We start from the raw sequence: 20,420 nt of genomic DNA, 5'->3' as shown, positions 1-20,420 counted from the left end.
TTAACTGATCTCAAGATATGAGAGCATTGATTAGTTATGAAGGCACATTGCAGTTAAAAATCTATTCTGTCTTTGGACAGTCTCCTTGTTCTAGGATGAATGCTCTCAGATGTGTTGGTATTCCTTATTAATCTGCTTTGGTTTGGAAGGATTTGGCTGGAGAATCTCCCATTTTTGGCTCAAATGGACTTCTGAAAGCAGAGAAGAAAAAGAGTGCAATGAAAAGCAAAGAAGAGCTATAAGCAAGAGGGAAACAAACCAGTGTCTTGTGCTTCAAGAGTGGGCTTCTAATTAGTCTGTGGGCAGCCTTCTTTCCTAGGGCATTCAAGGCCTCAGTTTGATGACAGTGTAGAGGCTTAAAAAAATCTATTGGCTTTTCTTCTCTAAGTCCATTTCCTGTTTGTATCCCTTAAAGTAAGTTATATCTCCCCTCATTTCATCTAGGGTAGAGTAGTAGGTGAAATTGTAACAGGTCCTCTGTTCTTCTGGTTCTAAGTTAAGACTTCACTTTTGATATGCCAGCTTTTGTTAATTAATGTGGGATTCTTCTCTGGTTTATTGGTAGAGTCCTTAGAATGCAGAAGTAGAGCTATTCTTGTGAATTTCTGAAGCCTTTTGCTAAATTAGTTTTAACCTGTGTTGGTGTACAGGGGTGTCTTAGGCAGCTTCCTTTGCTTTTCAACTATTGAAGTAGACCTGGAGTAATTTGCACCTATAAGAACAGTAACCTTTTCTACTGAAATTAGCGTAGCTGCTGCCATCTGAGCCAAGCTTATTTTATCTGAAATACTTTAGCTTACGTTGTGTTGGAAGTTGAACCAGTTTGTCCTGCAAACAGATGTTAACAGGAATTAATGGCAGCTGCAAGACTAGTGTTCTTCTCCTGATTGTTCGGACATGAATATTAGCATTTCCAGCTGTAAGATACAAAGATTGAACAGAAAAGTTTATAAAATAATCTGTGTGCTGTCAAGTCATATATTTTTAACTTCTGAGACATGATAGCTCATCATCAATGCATTTTTATTCATGGCTGTCATTGGTAGGCATTTGGAACGGGTTCAGTGATGTTATTAAAGATGTGGGAACTCTGGGTACTTCTGAAAATCATAGGAATGCAGTGAAACATGGTATTATTAAGGTTGGCATGTTACTACTAGGCCATTGTGATTGACCCTATACTCAGTTCCAACCAGCCCAACAGAGAATTGAAATGTTGGTTTTAAATCACCTTCACCAAATTGCAGTTATTATTTTTTTTAACCTCCCAGTTGTGACATGCTAAAAGCCAGTTACAGTGGGTTAGTTTGAAAGCTAAAACAAGATGCTTGACTACTCCTGCACTGGGGCACTGAGTCTCCTAGAGCCTATTGCCAAGCTTGAATGTTTCTGCAGATGACACCAGGCTGGCAGGAAGTATCGATCTGCATGGGGGTAGGGAGGCCCTGCAGAGTGATCTGGACAGGCTGGATATCTGGGCTGAGGCCAATGGGATGAAGTTCTGCAGGACCAACTGCTGGGTCCTGCACTTTGGCCACAACAACCCCAGGCAGTGCTGTGGGCTTGGGGCTGGGTGCCTGGAGGACTGTGTAAAGGAAGAGGACTTGGGGGTGCTGGGTGATGCTTGGCTGAACACGAGCAGCGGTGTGCCCAGGTGGCCAAGAAGGCCAGTGGCATCCTGACGTGTATCAGAAACAGTGCAGCCAGCAGGAGCAGAGAAATTATCATCCCCCCTGTACTCTGCTCTGGTGAGGCTGCATCTCAAGTGCTGTGTTCAGTTTTGGGCCCCTCACTGCAGTAAGGCATTGAGGCCCTGGAGCGTGTTTACAGAAGGGCAGCACAATACTTCTGAGGAGCATCTGAGGGAATGGGGATGAGTTTGTCTGGAGGAAGCTTAGGGTGACCTTATCGCTCTGCAACTACCGGAAGGGATGTTGTGGTGAGGTGGGGGTGGCCTCTTCTCTCGTGTGTCTTCTCACTAGTGACAGAACTAGAGAGAATGGCCTCAAGTTGCAAGGGGAGATTCAGGTTGGACATTAGGAAATACTGCTTCCCTGAGAGAGTGATTGGGCACCGGAATGGGCTGCCCAGGGAGGAGTCACTGAGCCTGGAGGCATTCAAGAAATGCTTGAATGTTGTACTGAGGGACGTGGTTTAGTGGAAAATATTGGTGATGGGTGGACGGTTGGACTGGGTGATCTTGGAGGTCTTTTCCAACCTTGGTGATTCTATGACTTAAGCTGTCAGGCTGTCAGCTTTCTGTTGACCCTCTCTTTATTGTTTCAAGTCCTTGCCTGTGCTGTGGGCAGCGTAGCACAGATCAGTGTGTATCACTGTTTTATCACAATGGAGGTTGTTAACTTTGTTTTGTTAATGTAAGAGATTTGTGCATCAGTCAAGCCTCTTGGTTAGTCCTTTTTTTGACCTGTGTGGTGTGTGTTGGTCAGCACTCCACCAAGATGTTCTGCACTATAAATCTCCTTGTAAGTGTGCATATCGTAATGTGTTCATGTGCTCAACTCCATTAAGCTCAAATGTATGGAAATTGGCAGTACAGCATTCTGTAAGGGGAATGCATTTCATTAGTGCATCTGGTTATTCTGCAGCATTTTAAGTGCTAAAAACCAATGATAAGTGTATTTATGTTTGGTTATGTTGTTACAGCCTTACTTCCATGTGCAGAGCTGGAGCAATACGGACTGATGACTCTTGCATCGTTCTTAAGGTGAGCTAGTTAGACAATTCTGTTTAAAACAGCATTTTTGTGAGGATTTATTCCTGTTTTTATTTGTCTAGTATAAAAAAGTAACACAAAATCTGTTAAATAGATGGTCTCAAAGCACCATGTTCTAATGATATTTATTAAAAAACAAACAACAAATTGTTCCCTAACTGCCTTTAAACAGTTATAGCCATATGGCTCTTCTAAGAATTTTTAAATAAAGAATCACACAAAATGTCCATATCCAGCAATAAACATTCCAAAGTTTGATACACAGCAGCTTGAGGTTTGTAATGATATAAGTAACATGGAAACAACATTTCTACCTTGATCTCTGCTTGTGAACAAGGCACTGTTTTGTATTTCAGTAGCAAGTTTCAGAAGACTGTAGTCAAAATGCTTGCACAGTGTATACAAGGAGCCCATCAAAATCAGACCATTTCTCACATTTCTCAGTAGTTTTGTAAATTTGTCTGAAGATCAGTGCTTCATCATTTGGTTCGAGTAGGGAGAGCTGTCGGCAGTGTCAGGAACTGGCCCTAAGTCCAGTGTTCTGGTAATTCTGGGGAACAGGCAGTTTCTTTATACAATGCTGCACTAAGAAAACATATTTCAGTGTTCATTGCAGTAGAGTACACATTTACACTTTGTGTTAGTGGGAATTTCGTATCTACCATTCAAGGTAATTACAGATGAAAGTCCACATGTTGGCAGAGTCAAATTTCCATCACTCCCATCTTTTTAAGCAGATATCCAAAATGGGATTCATTCCAGGATCACCAGTGTCAGTAGCAACATCTGATCTAAACATAAGACTCTTTTTCACTGCATGAGAACTTGGTTGAAAGTAGCCTAATGCATACTCAGTAATGCCTGAACAGTTTCTCTGTAGTCTTTAAAATTGTTTTTGTCTGAAGGTACCTGTCTAAATAACATTACTGAGAATTGCTCTAGAATAGCTGTTTGAGTTTCTTTATGAATGTAGCTGTTCCAAACAGTGTGCTTTATTTTTATTCTTTTTAAACTCATCAGACTCTGCCATGTTTGGTTCGAATGTGTAGCAAGGAGAGACTGCTGGAGGAGCGAGTAGAAGGAGCAGAAACTCTGGCCTATTTGATTGAAACAGATGTGGAGCTCCAAAGAATTGCCAGCATTACTGACCACCTCATTGTCATGCTTGCCGATTACTTCAAGTATCCCAGCTCAGTGAGTGCAATCACTGATATCAAAAGGGTATGTTCCCCTTCTGAATATTTGAAGAACAGTAACAAATGGGCTCAAGATGTTTCTTTATTCTATTTAACTCAGCCTTATGTCTGAGTTTGTCAATGGAAAGGTTGCCAGAGCTCTGGCCATGACCCTAATGCATGTAGTCCTCAAGCCTTTGCTCATTAGCTGCTTTTTCTGGAGCCTGTAATATCCAAACTAAGAACTCTGTGTATATTTGGGCTCTGCATCTTGTAAGAAGGATGCTGCTGTTCTTTGTTGAAAACAGGAAGGGGGTTTCTAGATAGTTTAACACAGCTTCTTCATAAGAGTTTAGTGACATTTTCCAAGTATAACAATGAAGTACCAGACTGAGGCATCTGTCATGTTGCTCACGTGCTGAGTTTACAAGGCTTACCTTCAGGAACCATTGCATTTCATCTTCATAAGAGGTAATAGTGCATGTGATGTGGATGGTTTGAATTCATAGGTGAAGTTGTGGAAAACGTCAAGTTCAGAGGTAGTTCTTTTCTGTTAAGCACAAAAACCTGGATGTCCTGTATATCACTTCACATTATCTCCAGGTGTTATCTGCACTTGCAAGAGGTTGGATAAACAGTGATCCAATATACCTTGGAGGCTTGTTTTCATAGGTATTTTAGGAGCTGTTCTGTTCCCATCTTTGTATACACTTACCAAAGCACTGGTAGATCAGTCAATCTCAGGAGCAGAATTGTTCTTGATATTCCTTGTAGGGAAGCATCATTTGTCAACTCCCTTTTTCTCTCATTCAGTCTTTAGAAAGTACCCCAAAGAACTGGATTACAGAGCCTTTGTTTTTCTTTGAAACTGTCCCAGCAAGTAGACACACCTCTCAGGCTTTCAGGGGATTGAATTGATTCTGAATATACAGCTGCTTTGAAGTAGATGTAAAAATGCAAATTAAGCATTAAAAAAACCTGTTGGTTGCACCTTGGATTTAAATAAGCAGAAGGAAGATTAGCATTTGACTGGGGAGCAATGAGCATTGGCAGTAGCATCAAAAACATGGCAAAGGTTCTGAATGTGAGTGATTACAGATATTATGACAGTGCTTGAAGTGTTCAGAAAGTCTGTAAAAGTAGTCATCTGGAAGGGCAGGGTGCTTATTTGGAGGAGAAGGAAAAAATGCTTTGAATTACACCCCAAAAGGTAAAAACTAGATGAGTGTGGACTTTGCAGAACAGGTTACTTATCATTGTTAAAATATTTAAAATAGACGTAATACATTGTGCTTAATGATGTATTTGTACCAAGGGAAACTATTCATATGGCTTAATTTTTCACAGCTCTTTTATACCAGTAACTTGTTGCTTAATACTGACATTTTTCTGGCATTTTGAGTAGACTTAAAATTTTGCTTTGTTATGGGGAACCCTTTGGTACGGAGTTTGGAAGGGTGTCAATCATAGAGCAACTCTGGTTGGAAAGGACATGCAGGGTTTGTCTAGTTGGCTGTTGAAAACTGCTAACAATGGTGATTAAACAACTTCTCACTGCAATCAGTTCCAAAGTTCCCCAGGTGAATAGTTTTTTTTTTCACATCCAGTTAGAACCTCACCTGTTTCAATCTGATTATTGTGTCTCCTCTTTCTGTGCACCTCTATAAAGTATCCAGCTTCATGTTCTTTGTATTCTTCTTGAGGTGAAGGCTGCTCTTATGTCTCTGCCCAGCCTTCTCTTCTCCTGGCTGAGAACCAGTGTTCTCCATCTGCCCATCCAGGTCTGCTCTCCCAAAGTCAAGACTCTTCATCTTGCCTTGCTCACACATTGCAGGAGCTTGGATGCCACTATTATCCCTACAGCTAATGTTTTGCCACTTGATTATCATCCCTCAGCACAGACACCATGTGTCCCATGGTGCATCATCCTGATTCACCTGTCCAGCACCTGTGTTGTTACCTTCCTGAAGCATCTAGACAGCACTTTGATGTGTTGCCTTTACAACAGGAACTGGAAGTTAACGCTCTCCTGAAGCTGTAGGTCCTGTGGTTTAGGGGTAGGCTTCAGTTCTGTCGATAAAAGTTTTGATTCTGTCCCAGTTTTTTCCACTTCTCCTGGCTTGTTCCTATAAGTTTCTGTTGAGTAAATAAGACTTTTTGCCTTAGTATGGTCTGGACGGAGCAGTAACATCTGAGAAGTGTTTTGACATCAAATTGTTGTTAGCAAATATTATTTAAGTTGACTGATCTGTAGCTCAGCAGTGACATTAACCATACCCTTAAATTATTGTGTTCAGATGATGATGAGTGTGGACATCAGCTGATAATCAGCAGGTCGTTTGTATTTCTGGCTGCTCTGTGTATTGTAGACAAAACCCCAGGAAGCAACTATTAGTTTACAGCAAATAAGGAAATACCACCTGTAATTTTTAGTGTCTGTATTTGATATCTGTACTTTATTTAAATAGCTTGACCATGATTTGAAGCATGCCCATGAACTGCGCCAGGCTGCTTTCAAGCTGTACGCTTCCCTTGGAGCAAACGATGAAGATATTCGAAAAAAGGTGGGCAAAACTGTTAGCAATGAGGCAGAGCTGTAGCTGAAGGGCAGCCCAAGAGCTTGGATGTGTTTTGCTCCTTCCACCTCTTTGTTTTGGTATAAGTTGAAGTATGAAGGCTTGCTTTCTGTTATGTTAACACAGTCTTCTACAGTGCACTTTCTTTGAGTGGAATTGGAAGAAAATGTGTCTTTCAGTAACAAAATAGAAGAGTAAAGGTAGTGTGAATTTTTCATGGTGACAAACTAGATTTTCAGAATAAAGTCTTTCAACATGCTGTGGTCCTTGCTACTCAGAATAGAATGGAATAGCTTAGTAGAAAGGGACCTATAAAGATTATCAATCCAACTGTTATCAATGCAGGGACACTGTTGTGGCATGTGGGTCTTTAAACATTTCTGAAACCTGTGTTTTGAGGGACAAAATTTGCCTCTGTTATAAAATAAATGTTTATCCAGAAACAAACCCTAGACAGTCAATTATATTGTGGAACCAAATCACAATTGTTTCCATGATTCTGAAGTGACCAAGGGGTTTGTGCTATTGGAGTGTTTGGTGTGAAGGAGAACAAGTTCTACTCAAACAACAAAGAAAACATTGGAATTTAGGAGTAGTCATGTAGTTAAAAGTTTGAAATTTAGTGTGGAGTTGCCATGTCAAACTGAAATATCAGGCACAAGAGGCAGGAGAGTTTTGAGTTTATTTACTTACTAAAGGGGATAAATGGAAGAAATGTATGGGCAGGTAGGAGGTGGGAAATCATTCAGTGCAAAGATAACAAGCAGGAGGATTTTGTCAGTGGGGAACCATTCAGAATCTCCAGATTTCACAGAGTCATAGAATCATTTGAGTTGGAAGGGACCCTTAAAGGCCATCTAGCCCAACTCCCCTGCGACAGACAGGGGCACCTACAGTTCCATCAGGTGCTCAGAGCCCCATCCAGCCTGACCTTGGGTGTTTCCAAGGATTGTAAAAACTTCTTCCTTGTATCCAATCTAAATCTCCCCTCTCTTAGTTTGAAACCATTTCCCCTTGTCCTACAACAGCAAACCCTACTGGAGATTCAATTCAAGCCCATACATTTCTCTTTTTTTTGCAGGATTAATTTCTTTAGTTAATAGCAAGGATCCCTTCTCTTACATTTCAAAGAATTGTCTTTTGTAAGTGATGGGAGTGAACAGGGAAAAGTTGCTTTATTATGTAAAGGCCATCTTCCACCATGGTACGAACTCCCTTTTATCCTAGTTTGAAATGCTCATGAGGGCCATGTCTGAATATGGAAGATGAGCAACTGTATCTTTTCCAGATGGCTTTACTACATGTCTCTGATCTATAGTTTGTATATATTTTGTGCACTCACACATGCTGTCTTTCATTTTAGTATAACATTGAGTAATACATTCTGTATATTATACATATATTTTCTTAATGATTATCAAGACATTTTGAAAGCAGCAGTGGAACAGAGGGTATAGATATCTTCCAAGTCATGTGCAGATGCACACTTTATTCCACTTAATCTGAGACTCTAAAGGGGCTTGTTATTTTTAGCTGTAGCTTTTGTATGATATTTAAAATATTGCAGACAGAAAAGAAAAAAACAAAAAAAAACCCCCAAAACAACCACCCCATAAGTGTTCATATTATTTTATTCACATAATATTGATTGCTTTTTGCTCTAGATCATTGAAACTGAAAATATGATGGACCGTATTGTTAATGGCTTATCTGAATCTAGTATCAAGGTGCGATTAGCTGCAGTCAGGTAGGATGCTTTTTTGTTTCATACAAACAATTTTTTTTTTGTCAAAGTCTGATGTTGCACTTGCTGGAACTTCAGTTTTTCAAGAGCTGAAGTTGATCTGAAATCTACTGTTGGAAAACTTGTTAAGGGGAGAAAATGATCCTGGACTAGCACGGTATTTTCTTTTGCTGTTTGCAAGCTATTGGTCATCACGTTCTAGGCTGCATTATTATGTGCAAAAGCAATGTGTGTGTATGTGTAGAAGCATAAGTGTACCTCTGTGTACTTTTCTTCACAGTGGGTGTTTCTTTTCTGTTTTAGGTGTTTGCACAGCTTGTCCCGTTCTGTTCAGCAGCTCAGGACAAGTTTTCAGGATCATGCTGTATGGAAACCTTTAATGAAGGTAAGTGAAGTCAAGTTGCAACCACACAAGTTTTCTGCTTGGTTATAATGACATGGAGGATATGGTGTATGTTTAATTTGCACGTGTTTCTGTAGAATTGTAGTGGATATGACTTAGAAATCAAGTCCGTGCAAAGAGTGCTGTGGTCCGTGCTTTGCTCTTTTTTCATCTTTTTCTTTCCTGTGATCAATTAATAAAGCTACATTATCCCTAATATTTAGTCTTGTAGGACAGTAGGACTGTATATCCTTCAGTTCAGAGTAGATGGAACAGTTCAGACTTGGTATGTAAGTGCTACAAGAGAATTTAGGCCTGTTTTCTCCTGTAGTTCTCATTGCAAATACTGAAACTGAAGCTGAAGAATTCAGCAAGACTTTTTAAAGTACTTTTTTTTTTTTTTAAATAAAAAGCAATTATCCACAACATTAAAATACATCAAAATGCACCTAGTGTTTCTTGCCCTGTAACTAAGATTGTCACTAAGTGCAGATAAATAGACCAGTTTCTTAGTGTCAGTGTTTTTTAGCTCCTGAAAATGGGGAATGAGGCAATGCTGCAAGGAGCCTGAATGCTTAGGCAATGTAGGCGCCCATGAGAATGACAAAGAAAAATGCCTGAAATGAACCTGGCTCTCTATTCAGAAGTACAGAGAAAGCCTCATCAGCAAAGCTGAACTGATGAATCTGATAGTGAGGCAGTTCCATGAGCTGACTGTCTTCAAGCTTCAGTCAAAGTACTGCAAGGAAGGAAAAGATCAGGAGATCTTTTGGCTCCTTCTGGTGGTTTGGGTGACTCTACAGAAGAAGGATGCCTGTTGGACACACTGCTCAGGCCTGTATGAAGTCTCACTGACTTTCTCTGATCTGCTTATGTTCTAATTCTCAAAAATAATGGACTGTACAAAATTGATTTGCTGCTCATCTTATTGGCCTTTTAAGAGGCTTGCAAGTTCTGCATAGTCACAATTCCATAATTCTCTGATGGTCAATATTTGTGATTGTCATCTGAAAGGGCTTGGAAGGAATGGTTTGAATATCTAAAAGGTTGCAAAAATCCCAACTTGGAAACATCAGAACTTGTAGAAATGTAAAACTAAAATGACAAGCTTGCTCAAAGAAAGACAACCAGTCTAGAAAGGGAGCTTTGTGAAGAAACTTTGCAAACACTGCTGCTGGCTGTTGCTCATTGTAATTTTTATTAAATAAGCTGGAGTCAGGAATTCTGTCTGCTCATTCCAAAATGGCAGGAATTATTCTTAAGTGAAAAATAAAATAAATTTTAAATAAAGATAAATTAATTTTCAATCCAGCTTGATAATAACTACAGAAGTTTCTTCAGTTTTCCCTAGCATATATAGCTGTATTGAAGAGGAAGGCTTACATCTACAGAATGTAGATGTAAGAATGTACAGAACTCTGTCAATAGAGTAATTGTTAACGTTTGCTTGCTGCTCTGAAAGAGATGTTGGTACAGACCACCCTCACTCGTTTCTCTTTCCGTGCTGGAAGAGCAGTTGCATCCTCCTTACCTTGCCAATCTCTCCCAGACCACACTGGGGGATGTTCTGTTTAAGGATGGCACGTGTGGGTCCCACCTGACCTCCTGGTGTACCTAACAGAGTTTATCTTGTTTGAGGTTTCTCACTTTCCCAAAAAGACAAGTATGACAAAATTTGCTGTATTGTATCGTGCTTTCATTAAGGAACAGAAGTTTTGAGGAGACTCCTGGAGCTTCCATTTTTTATTTTTATTTTTTGGTAAAGCATGGTATAGAGGTGTTCTGCAGGTCACAGCCTGTTCTCTGTTGAAAGAATGGCCACTGAGCAGAATTAAGTCCATGCTTTGCAGAACAGGGCTTTGTTCCCATTGATTTCTTTAAAAGCCACATGAAAGCTCTCAAATCTGACCTCTATGAAACAACTTTGCTTTGCTCCAGCTTGCCATGTAGTGAGAAGTATCACACTGAATTAAATGAGCACTGTCTGAATCTGCACTACAAGCATCCAAGTGTCTCCAAATGTGTAGCATAACAAAGTGCAGCGTAATTCCAGGTATTCCATGTCACAGTGATCCCTGCCTTACCCTGCTAGTTGACAGAGATTCTCCATTCTCCCCTTCATGACAACAGGTTTTACAGAATGCTCCGAATGAAATTCTGATAGTAGCATCTTCTACGCTATGCAATCTCCTTCTAGAGTTCTCACCAAGCAAAGAGGTTAGTTTGCCTTTGCCTTTTATTGTTTCTGGATAAAAGCTACCCTGCTGAGTGGTTCAGAAAGCATTCCTGATGGGTATCAATTATGTGTTAATTGTCACAGAGTTGTAATATTAGGCAGACTGAAATCACAGATTGCTTTCTAATAAAAAGTAAACCTGCTTACAGTGGTGTGACAGTTAAATATTGTTGAATAGTCAAATGTGTTCTCTGAAGGGGAAAAGAAGTGTAAATGAATTTTTTGACTTGTAGAATAATGATTGTCTAAAAAAAACTCGTGAGCACCAAGAAAGCAAACTTTAACTGGGGATATGATTCTCTTACAGAATTACTGCTTTTTTACTTTTTTGTCCCAACTTGTTCATTTTAGCCTATTTTGGAATCAGGAGCCATAGAACTTCTATGTAGTTTAACACAAAGTGAAAATCTTGCCTTGCGAGTGAACGGCATTTGGGCTTTAATGGTGAGTAAAATACTGATGGAATGCTGCTTGCAATTGCACTTCTGAAGTAGTTTGTTAATGTGACTTAAGGAACTTGTGAGTTGTTACTGGAGACAGTGTAAGTGAAATCTGTTTTTTCATTCTGTCCATTTAAAGAAGGGAAGCACTGTCAGCCTGGAACACTTCACCAGTTAGAAATGAATGAGAAGCCTTTCATTCAGATACACATTTGGTTGTCTGGATCATTCAGGGAAATATTTGAGCAGTGTCAGTAGCATGATGGGGGCAAACAAAAGTGGGTAATAACCAAGTCAGCAAAATAAGCCATAAAACTGTGGATATTGATTAATTGCATAGCCATAAACACGCTGTTATGGAGAATTTACAATTCTTTATAAGTTATAACAATTTTGGGATGACTTTAGCAAGGACATATATATGCTTGCAGATAACAGTCTACTTAAAGTAAAAAACAAAGCTTAAGGTTTAAAAAACACTGTCTTTTTCAGAATATGGCATTTCAAGCTGAACAGAAGATCAAATCAGACATCTTACGAGGTCTGAGCACAGAGCAGTTATTCCAGCTACTCTCTGATTCCGATGTAAATGTTCTGATGAAAACTTTAGGGTTGCTCAGGAATCTTCTGTCTACTCGTCCAGTAAGTAGAGCTGCTAACAGACTTTCTTCTGATCAAACATACAGATGGGGCAAATTAATGATTACTTTTTTTTTTTTGACAAAGCAAAGATTTGGGCTGAGAATACAAAATGGTTTTCTGTTTATTGCTGTTTGATGCATGGCTAAAATTGAGGGCTCTGCTTTGCGTTTCTCCCAGTATCTGTAAAGAAAAGTTCAAACCAGCATCAGAAAAAGTGGAAAGAATTCTGTCATCCACTGAAACTTGGTAACTGTTACAAATAGAGGACTAGACAGTTGTATTTCATCATCAATTCCATGACATTTAGCTTCCCACAATGTTCTCCAAAAAATCTTTCACTGAAACTTGTCTGGAATAGCGATGAGAGAGTTGCACTTGAGTCAATATGTGGAGAGGTGCTTTGTGTGGAGGATACCTGACATGTTTCTGTTCTTACCCAACTGTGTAGTGAGTACAGACTTCTTGAATTTGACTGTGGGACTGTGCACTTGGGAGAAAAATGCATACAACCTAAAATAAAATGGTTTGAAAATGTAAGCCCATGAATTGTTTTTGACAGGGAGAAAGAGGTATTGGTGGAGGAAAAGAAAGGGGTAATCCCCTGTGAAGAACAGAGGGAAAGCATGCAGCAAACATTTGGCAAGCCAGCATTTTTGTGGGGGAAAAATACCACGAAGCCTCTACTGTGCATTTAACACGTATTGTGTTTCTACTACAAAAAGGTCACTGCAAAATATCTTCTGATATGTGTACTCGTTGAATCTCAATAAGCTTCATAGAGAATTTACGCTGTCTTGATGTGAAGATTTTCATGTGAAAAGAGCGACCTGTCATTCATTAAATTCACCCTGAGCTCCGACAGCGAAGTCTCGTTATTTTGAGGTGTTATTTGTCTGATCTGTCCCAGCTTCACCTACTGTCTGTAACAATTCAAAGCCAGAAAAAAGCCAGTGCCAGCAATTGTAAGAAATCCTACAAGAATCTTTATCCATAAGGAGTTCCGGCTCAAAACATTGCAGTGTGTGCTGTGCACTGGTTATGTCTGGTGGTCACTCCTGAGTTTTGCTATCAGTTCCTCCAGTAGATCTGGTTTCACTTTTTTTTTTGCTGTTACTCCTTATGACCACTTTAATTCTTGTACAGGTGTTTGTAGTCCTTAATCATATGACATTTTTACCTGTAAGTCTCTGACCTGGAAACAGTTTTCCTCGACTATAAGTAATTCATGCATCTTGTCTTTCTGAATCCTTTAAGGTTTTTTTTTGAACTTAAATGAGGATGTCAAACCTGGTTGCAGTGTTCCAGTAACTGTACCAAAAAGTTCCAGGTGAAAAAAAAGCCACACTTCTTTAGCCCTCTTTTATGTCCTGTTATCAGAGGAGAGAAGGTGGTTCTTTCTAACTGCAGCATCATACTGAGAGCTTGCGTTCAGCAGGATTTAGTCTTCAGACTACGGCCAAACAGGAACCCAGTGCTTTGTTTTCTACAGGTTTCAGTGAAGTCAGAACCAAGGCCCATATCATGCTCTCTCAAACGTGACCAGGGTTCAAATGAAGAGGATTATTACCAAGTGTTTCTGCTGCTTTGTGTTTTGGGAGACCTTGCTATGAGCTAGGAACTTTGTGCGATGTTGCTACTCTTTATTTAAAGTAATTCATGTAGGAATGCCACCTCTGTGTCTGGAAAATTACTTCTAACTATATTTCATTGCTTTGACAGCACATAGACCATATAATGAGTACTCATGGGAAGCAAATCATGCAAGCAGTGACCCTCATTTTGGAAGGGGAGCACAATATAGAAGTCAAGGAACAGGTATCCTTTCTTTTGTTTCAAGTTCTCATGGCAGAATACAATTTGAGAAACATCTAAAAATGCTCACTGTTCTCATCATGTTAACTTTCTTGAGGATTATGATGTGCTGTGGCTATTTTACTGAGGTCTGTCCACTTAATAACTTCAGTACCTACAAGAAATTCCTCTTCAGTGCATTATTACAAACATGTTGGAATTGAATTAAAAAGTGAAAGAATTAAATGTAAGGCTGTGGCATGGCAGAAAGGGGGCAACGGGGACATGGGAAAAGAACGAAGCCAGTATTTCATGCTGGGAAAACTTCATGGTTATTTGCTCCTGCAGCAGCTGTTGGAACAGTCAATAATGAAGAATAGTGCTACTGCCTGCTTTGCTGGCAGAACGTGTTCTGGTGGGAGCTGTGGCATCTCAGCTGTTCTGGGGGCTGTGGGAGCCAGCAGTGGTCACAACAGAGGAGACAGGGAGAAGAGCATGCTGGTGTAGCCCAAGATAAGATCAGAAGAGCGTGCTCTCAAAAATTACAGCTGGAAGAATAAAAGCATACGTGAGTAAAGGGAAATTGAGAGAGGAGATGTCCAACGGGGAAAAGCATCTCTGGTTTTAGAGCAGCGTAAGGGTGCCAGCTTACAGAGATACTTTCTGTGAGGCTACCACAGCAAAAGTAAGAGGATGGATGGCAGAATTTTGGCTAATTATGAGAGATGAGGGCTCTCTTTAACTATCTTCACATAGGGCATGTGGTGGTGAATAATGGGGGCATTGAGAAGCTGTGGGAGATTGCAGAGGAGCTTAGAATGGATATTGATGGTGAACAGCATGGCAAATGTCTGTAATCCCTAAATCCAGAGTGATCTAAATCTCTGCTCGCTAAAGAGTGGGCTGAAGTAAAGAGGTCTTTTGTGGCCATTTAAAATGCAAAATTAGCAGAAAAAATACCAACCCACACACACACACAAAAAAAGACTAAATATGTAGCAAGTTTAGTAAAAACATGGTTGTGAAACAGCTGAGGATTAAACAGTTGTTTCTTTCTAAATTGCTTTTGATAAAGCTCTAGTAAGTGAAATGGCCTTTATTGCAACAGGAGGTGATTTTGCCTGCCAACCTCAGAGAATTATTTTGGAGGAGAAAGTGCACCTCCTGGAAGAAGGCTGTTGTAAAGCTGAATGTAGTTTTGGGGCCTTAGTATACAGAGCACTTTGCTTACCCCTGCAAAGAGATCACGTGTTTTTGTTTCAGAACTAACTCTTGCACACAACACTGCACACAAGTAGGATGGTGCTTATCACTGACTGACTTGTTAGAGTGTCATCAGCAGCTTTGGGAAATAATAGATGTCTGCAACTGCTAATGTGAGTGCAGCTTAGACAAAGGCATCACACACGTGCTGGTCATTCTCCAGAGCCCTCCTGCAGCCACGTGCACAGAAAACATGGCTGAGTTCCTGCACAGCTCTTAAGGGAAGAGTTCACAGAGCATCTCCCTGTGCCTCCCGAGCACCAGGAAAGCTGCCTTTGCAAGTCTTAATGCCTTGTGCACTTAGTGCAAACATGGGCTTTGTTGCTTCAAGGTTGTTTTGTAAGATGGCCTTTCTAATTCACGAGAAATAAGCAGGTGCATTAGTATTTGGCTTGAGTTACCTCTGCAGGTAAGATGTGTAATTAGAACTTGTGGGGAAAAAAATATTTCTCTGAGGGATCAGCAGACAGACCTCTGTTTTTCCTTTTTCTCACCCAAAGAACTACATGGATGTGTTGTTTTTTTTCTAGCTGCTGATACAGAACAGACTCCTTTCCAACATATTGTACCTTTTCTACGTGCTGTGTATTTCCATAAGAGACTTAAATTTCACTCACTGAAATGAATTAATGAATGTTGCTTAATTTTTTAGAACAGCAAAAACTGTGTTTTTGGAAGGGCTGTTCAACCACAGTTGTTACCGCTTTGGCACTGACGAAATGTAAGCAAGCTGGAAACTCCAGATTAAAGATATTAAAACTAATTAAAGGAATTGTTTGTTACAAGTACTAAGCTGCCAGGAAAACTGTATAAATCATAGGATGTGATCTGCAGCCAATATTCTTAACAGTTTTTGTCTCTTTCAGACGTTATGTATTCTTGCCAATATAGCAGATGGAACAACAGCAAAAGAACTGATTATGACCAATGATGACATTCTGCAGAAAATCAAATACTACATGGTAAGGGGGAATTTCTCTTCAATGTTTGATTTTGATCTTTTGCCAGAATTAAAGATGACACTTCAGCATTTATTCATGTGAACTGTTGGTTGTTGCCATGCACTTAGCTCTTGTCTACCCAGTTATGTTTAAGAAATCATGCTGTGCAGCTCTATATGGCAGATTAGAAGGAATATCCAGTGTTATTTCCCACAGTAATGTTATGCTGACTTAAGCAATGCCTACTTGGAAAATTTGTGATGATCTTGAAAAAGAAGCATCCTGTAGATCTCTTACATACAGAATTGACTGAAAGCTATTAAAATGTCTTATGTCATGGTGTCATCTTTGAGAGAAGTTATAGATAACAGAATTTGTCCCAACTTTTTCTACCTCATTTGTTACAGGATGAATGCCAAAATGTAAGTGTGAGAAATTCTGAATCTCTTCTTCTAAATTTGAATACTGTTTTTTTCTGTATTTAGAGTCATTCAAATGCTAAACTTCAGCTTGCTGCCATGTTCTGTATATCTAATCTCATATGGAATGAAGAAGAAGGTAAGAAAGCCTCACTGTTAATACACAGACAAGTTACTACCCTGATCAAAAGGCTAGTGTTGCATACTAGTCATTATTGCAGTGCAATGGAATCCAAAGCATAGAAAAGGGAGACATCATTATAGAATCTAGAGCTCTGTTTCGAAGTTGCCACAGCTGAAGGAGTTTTCCATTGCTGTGTTTTAGCTGAACTGTGCTCCATACCCCTCTCCTTAAGCTGGTTTCTGCTGCCACTCCTTTCCTATATCATTATCATTATCTTCTGTAATATGGCAGAAGTGAATGTGCTCAGGACATAGAAGAAAATGTAGGGAGCTGTTCTGGGGCAGGAAGGGAGGAAGATGATGTCAATAAAGAAGAGCTGATGAGTATCACATAGATTTCACCTGCAGCATTTCTGCAAAATCTAAAAACAATTGGAACAAAAGAATCCCAGTGAGGGGATTGTGGAAATTCATTGTTGGAGGGAGCAGACTCACTGGGGAGAGATAGATGGCAATGGATTAGAAAAGGGCTTTGTTGGAAAGATGTTTTTCCCAGACCTGAATGGATTGGGCAGTGAGGGTCTGAAACCAGTAAAATGATTTGTGGCTGGAACTGGGAGGAATGGGAAAAAGGAGTTGTAACCCTGTAGCTGTAGTGGGAGGCAACTGGGAGGGAACTGAAGAATGCTGCACCATCAAAACAACAAAAAAAGTGGTTTTGTTGCGAGGGATGGAGAGGACAAATGGAGGCAGCAGTGCGTAGCAGGAAGGAGAAGAATGGATGGGAAGTGGTGTTCTTTGAGGAGTATTGGGGCTGGGAGGAGGGCTTTGTTAGGTGGATGATTTACGGATCTTATTGACTGTGCTGCTCTTCAATAAAGAAATTGGTGCTGTTAGGACATTTTATTCCTCCAGTGTAATTCCACCTATTCCTATTCCACCTCTCTCGGGTCACAGAATTTTGTTCAGCAGTGACAGTTATGCTCCAAGTGGTTTTCTGCTCACAGTGCTACAGCTTAGACTTAAAAATCCACCTCCAGTTAAATGTCCTTTGTATCCAAATCAGAAAAAAGAGATTAAAGAAGCTTGACTTCAATTGCTTGCATTAGGACAAAATTTGTGTGGTATTTTGCCCTTGAATTACTTTTTTTCTTTAAACACATGCATACTAAAATACAAAAAAGAAACTAGAGCTCTGTTTCAGATTGCCACAGCTGAAGGAGTTTTCCATCACTGTGTTTTAGCTGCACTGTGCTCCATACCCTCTCCTTGAGCTGGTTTCTGCTGCCACTCCTTTCTTCTGTTCTGCATATGGTTTTGTTTTGTGTTTTTTTTTTTGGTGATATTCCCAAGGATGTAATTTATTGTTATAGGTTCACAAGAACGCCAGGATAAACTGCGAGACATGGGAATAGTAGATATCCTACATAAATTGAGTCAGTCGTCGGATCCAAATCTGTGTGACAAGTGAGTACAAATGAAAAATAACATCCAGAAACACCATTAGAGGAGAATCTTTGCTTTTATTACGTGATCTTCTGGGTTGCTGAGTTGGCTTGGGTTTTGGAAAGGACTGCTGGGGTGTGACAGCATGGTTGGGAGGTGTGGGCTCAAAGGAGAAGCAAAATTTTCGATTGAGGTCCTAGTAATTAACACCGAATTAGCTGAAATATTGATGAAACTGTAACCATAGTTTTTTGGGAGGTATTTGTAGCCAAAATGTCATATAAAGTTAGATTGCATCAATTGTAGCTGTTCTGACTGCTGCTTTTCACCCTCTCAGCTCACTGTGTGGCGTTGGTAGGGGCAGTCTTACTGACAGGAATGATGTGCTTCTCGTGTGGGCTGTGTTCCTGATACTGACAGGTTCATTTCTCAGCTGCAGTCACTGCTTTCGTGGTACATTTGTAGCATACAGAAAAATAATTGCTTTTCACCAACTGAAGGGGGATTTCTTTGTTTAAAAATTCAAGGTTCGAGATACATCCTCATCCACATTGTATCTGACAGTCGCTCAGGCTATGCTGAACATCTAGTGTACGTGGTTAGATGGCCTTGTTCTCAGGTGCAGGGGGATCCTTGAACTGTTACAGCCCACACTGCACCACCAATGAGATCCTTCCAAATGAAGGAGGCAGCTATTCAGTTTCCTGTCACCTCACTGGTTACCTTCCCTGTCTTGCTGATGTAACATGTAGTTTTGCTCATGCAGTCGTTGACGATGAAGCCAGAACCCAACAATTAACAGCTTGTTTTTCTCTTACAGGGCGAAGACAGCACTCCAACAGTATCTTGCATGATCAAAGGCTAATGGAATCTATGGACACCCCTCATGTCTACTTAAGGAACAGCAGGAAATATTCCTGACTCCTTATATTTGCACAAGTCACCTTGGGCTGCATTTTTCTTAGGTGCAGGGAGCTGCTTTGCAGAAACAGTTTAAATGATCAGGTCTCCAGTGCACTTGAGAATTTTTTTGAGGTAGTTTCTTTACTCAGAGGACTCTTGGGGGGTTGTTTTGGTTTGTTTGTTTCTTTTTTCCTGAGCTACCTGGACTTTGGAATAGAACAATCAGTCATCATTTTCCTTTTGGGCCTACAATTTTCTGCTTTTGCTGCAGCCTGTGTGTGTGGATGTGTGTGGATGCGTTTGAGTGTGTGCGTGTGCTTGGATGAACGTGTGTTGGGTGTGATACCTCAATTTTGTTTTTCCTTTTTTTGTGTGAAAATCTTTTTCTACAGGTTTTCAAGGGTTAACCATTGTTTGCTGTACGAATACTTCAATGAATTATATACAGTTTGAATGAAATGTTATTTAAAAAAAAAAACAAAAACTGTTGTATCCCATAAAGTTTATTTTGAATTTTGAACAGATGAATGTTTTTAAGTAAAATATATGCATTTCTGAACTTCAGCTTAACTTACATTATACTTCCTTTTCAAAGAGGAAAATAAGGGGAGACATATATCCCGTATATCCCAAATTATAAGCAGCACATTCTGTATTGACAGGATCCAAGAGTTAGCACTGTCCTGCCACACAGGGTCACTCAGTACTGACAAAATACTCAATCAGCAGAGTGGGTCAGCAGGATTGTTCTGCGGCCCTGCACAGTTTTGGAAGAAAGTCTCATGCTTTGGAGTTTGCATGACTGTTGACTTTTGGGGGAAGTGAGAGGTGGCTGCAATAGAAGCAGGCATAAGCTCTTGCTGTAGAAGCCAAGAATTTTCTCAGATAATTACTGAAGGATTAGTTGATTTTGCTAATGATACACACTTGCTGATCCCTAGTATCAGTGGAGAGAACAACATCTTGCAAAAGCTATACTTTCATGAGACCAGAAGGACCTGGCAAGCAGTGATTAAGGGATTCTTTTTGTTTTGCATCCTTTACCTTCAGTCATAGTTAAGCAACATGCAAATTATTCCTATTAATGGGTGCATTAAGTTGGGGAACAGATTGAAATTATATATTTTTTTGTTTTTGCTCAGTCATGTTGCTATAAATTGTGTGTATATGTACAGATATACACACATGCATGGATTTGGATACCTGGGTGATAAGTGATGGGATTTTACTGTATTCAGAAGCTTAAATTGTCTGTAAGTTCCTGAAATGGTGCCTGTAAGTGTGGAAAAAATTTGGGTACAAATGAAGACTGTGTGTAAGGTTAGACTGGAACGCAAGACCCCCCCCCCAGTGGCTTCAGGATTCAGATATGCATAGGAGCTAATGGAGCAGAAGGAGCTCTCCTTCGTGCAGTTCAGGGTTGTTGCTTTCTTCCCGTGTCTGCTTTCTAATTTCAGGTTAGGCCATAGTTTCAGTAGTCAATCTCCACACGCTGTATCTACACAGCACTAACAGGCATGCTAAGGGTTGCAGCCTACGTCTTAAACCAAATCTTTCGTATGTTACCTTGAGCTTCAGGAAGGCTGCTGCAAGAAGAGAGGTCTG

General features: G+C 40.0%; 1 protein-coding gene across 3 annotated transcripts in view; it reads left to right on the top strand.

Annotated features, from left to right (window-relative positions):
• ARMC8 (armadillo repeat containing 8) overlaps window positions 1–19,374 on the top strand; it is a 57,901-nt gene extending 38,527 nt beyond the window's left edge. For all 3 annotated transcript variants that reach the window (XM_048954786.1, XM_048954785.1, XM_048954784.1), the window contains 13 exons: window positions 2,665–2,725; window positions 3,755–3,955; window positions 6,378–6,473; window positions 8,150–8,232; window positions 8,533–8,614; window positions 10,742–10,828; window positions 11,199–11,291; window positions 11,780–11,929; window positions 13,649–13,744; window positions 15,850–15,945; window positions 16,410–16,482; window positions 17,840–17,933; window positions 18,733–19,374. In XM_048954786.1, the coding sequence (XP_048810743.1) occupies window positions 2,665–2,725; window positions 3,755–3,955; window positions 6,378–6,473; window positions 8,150–8,232; window positions 8,533–8,614; window positions 10,742–10,828; window positions 11,199–11,291; window positions 11,780–11,929; window positions 13,649–13,744; window positions 15,850–15,945; window positions 16,410–16,482; window positions 17,840–17,933; window positions 18,733–18,766 (1,246 nt within the window). In that variant the 3' untranslated portion in view covers window positions 18,767–19,374. The remainder of the gene's footprint in view (window positions 1–2,664; window positions 2,726–3,754; window positions 3,956–6,377; window positions 6,474–8,149; window positions 8,233–8,532; window positions 8,615–10,741; window positions 10,829–11,198; window positions 11,292–11,779; window positions 11,930–13,648; window positions 13,745–15,849; window positions 15,946–16,409; window positions 16,483–17,839; window positions 17,934–18,732) is intronic.
• The last annotated feature ends 1,046 nt before the right edge of the window (window positions 19,375–20,420 follow it).

This window comes from Lagopus muta, chromosome 9 (genome assembly GCF_023343835.1).
Source record: "Lagopus muta isolate bLagMut1 chromosome 9, bLagMut1 primary, whole genome shotgun sequence".
Taxonomy (NCBI): Eukaryota; Metazoa; Chordata; class Aves; order Galliformes; family Phasianidae; genus Lagopus; species Lagopus muta.
This window is presented reverse-complemented; position numbering and strand designations above follow the sequence as displayed.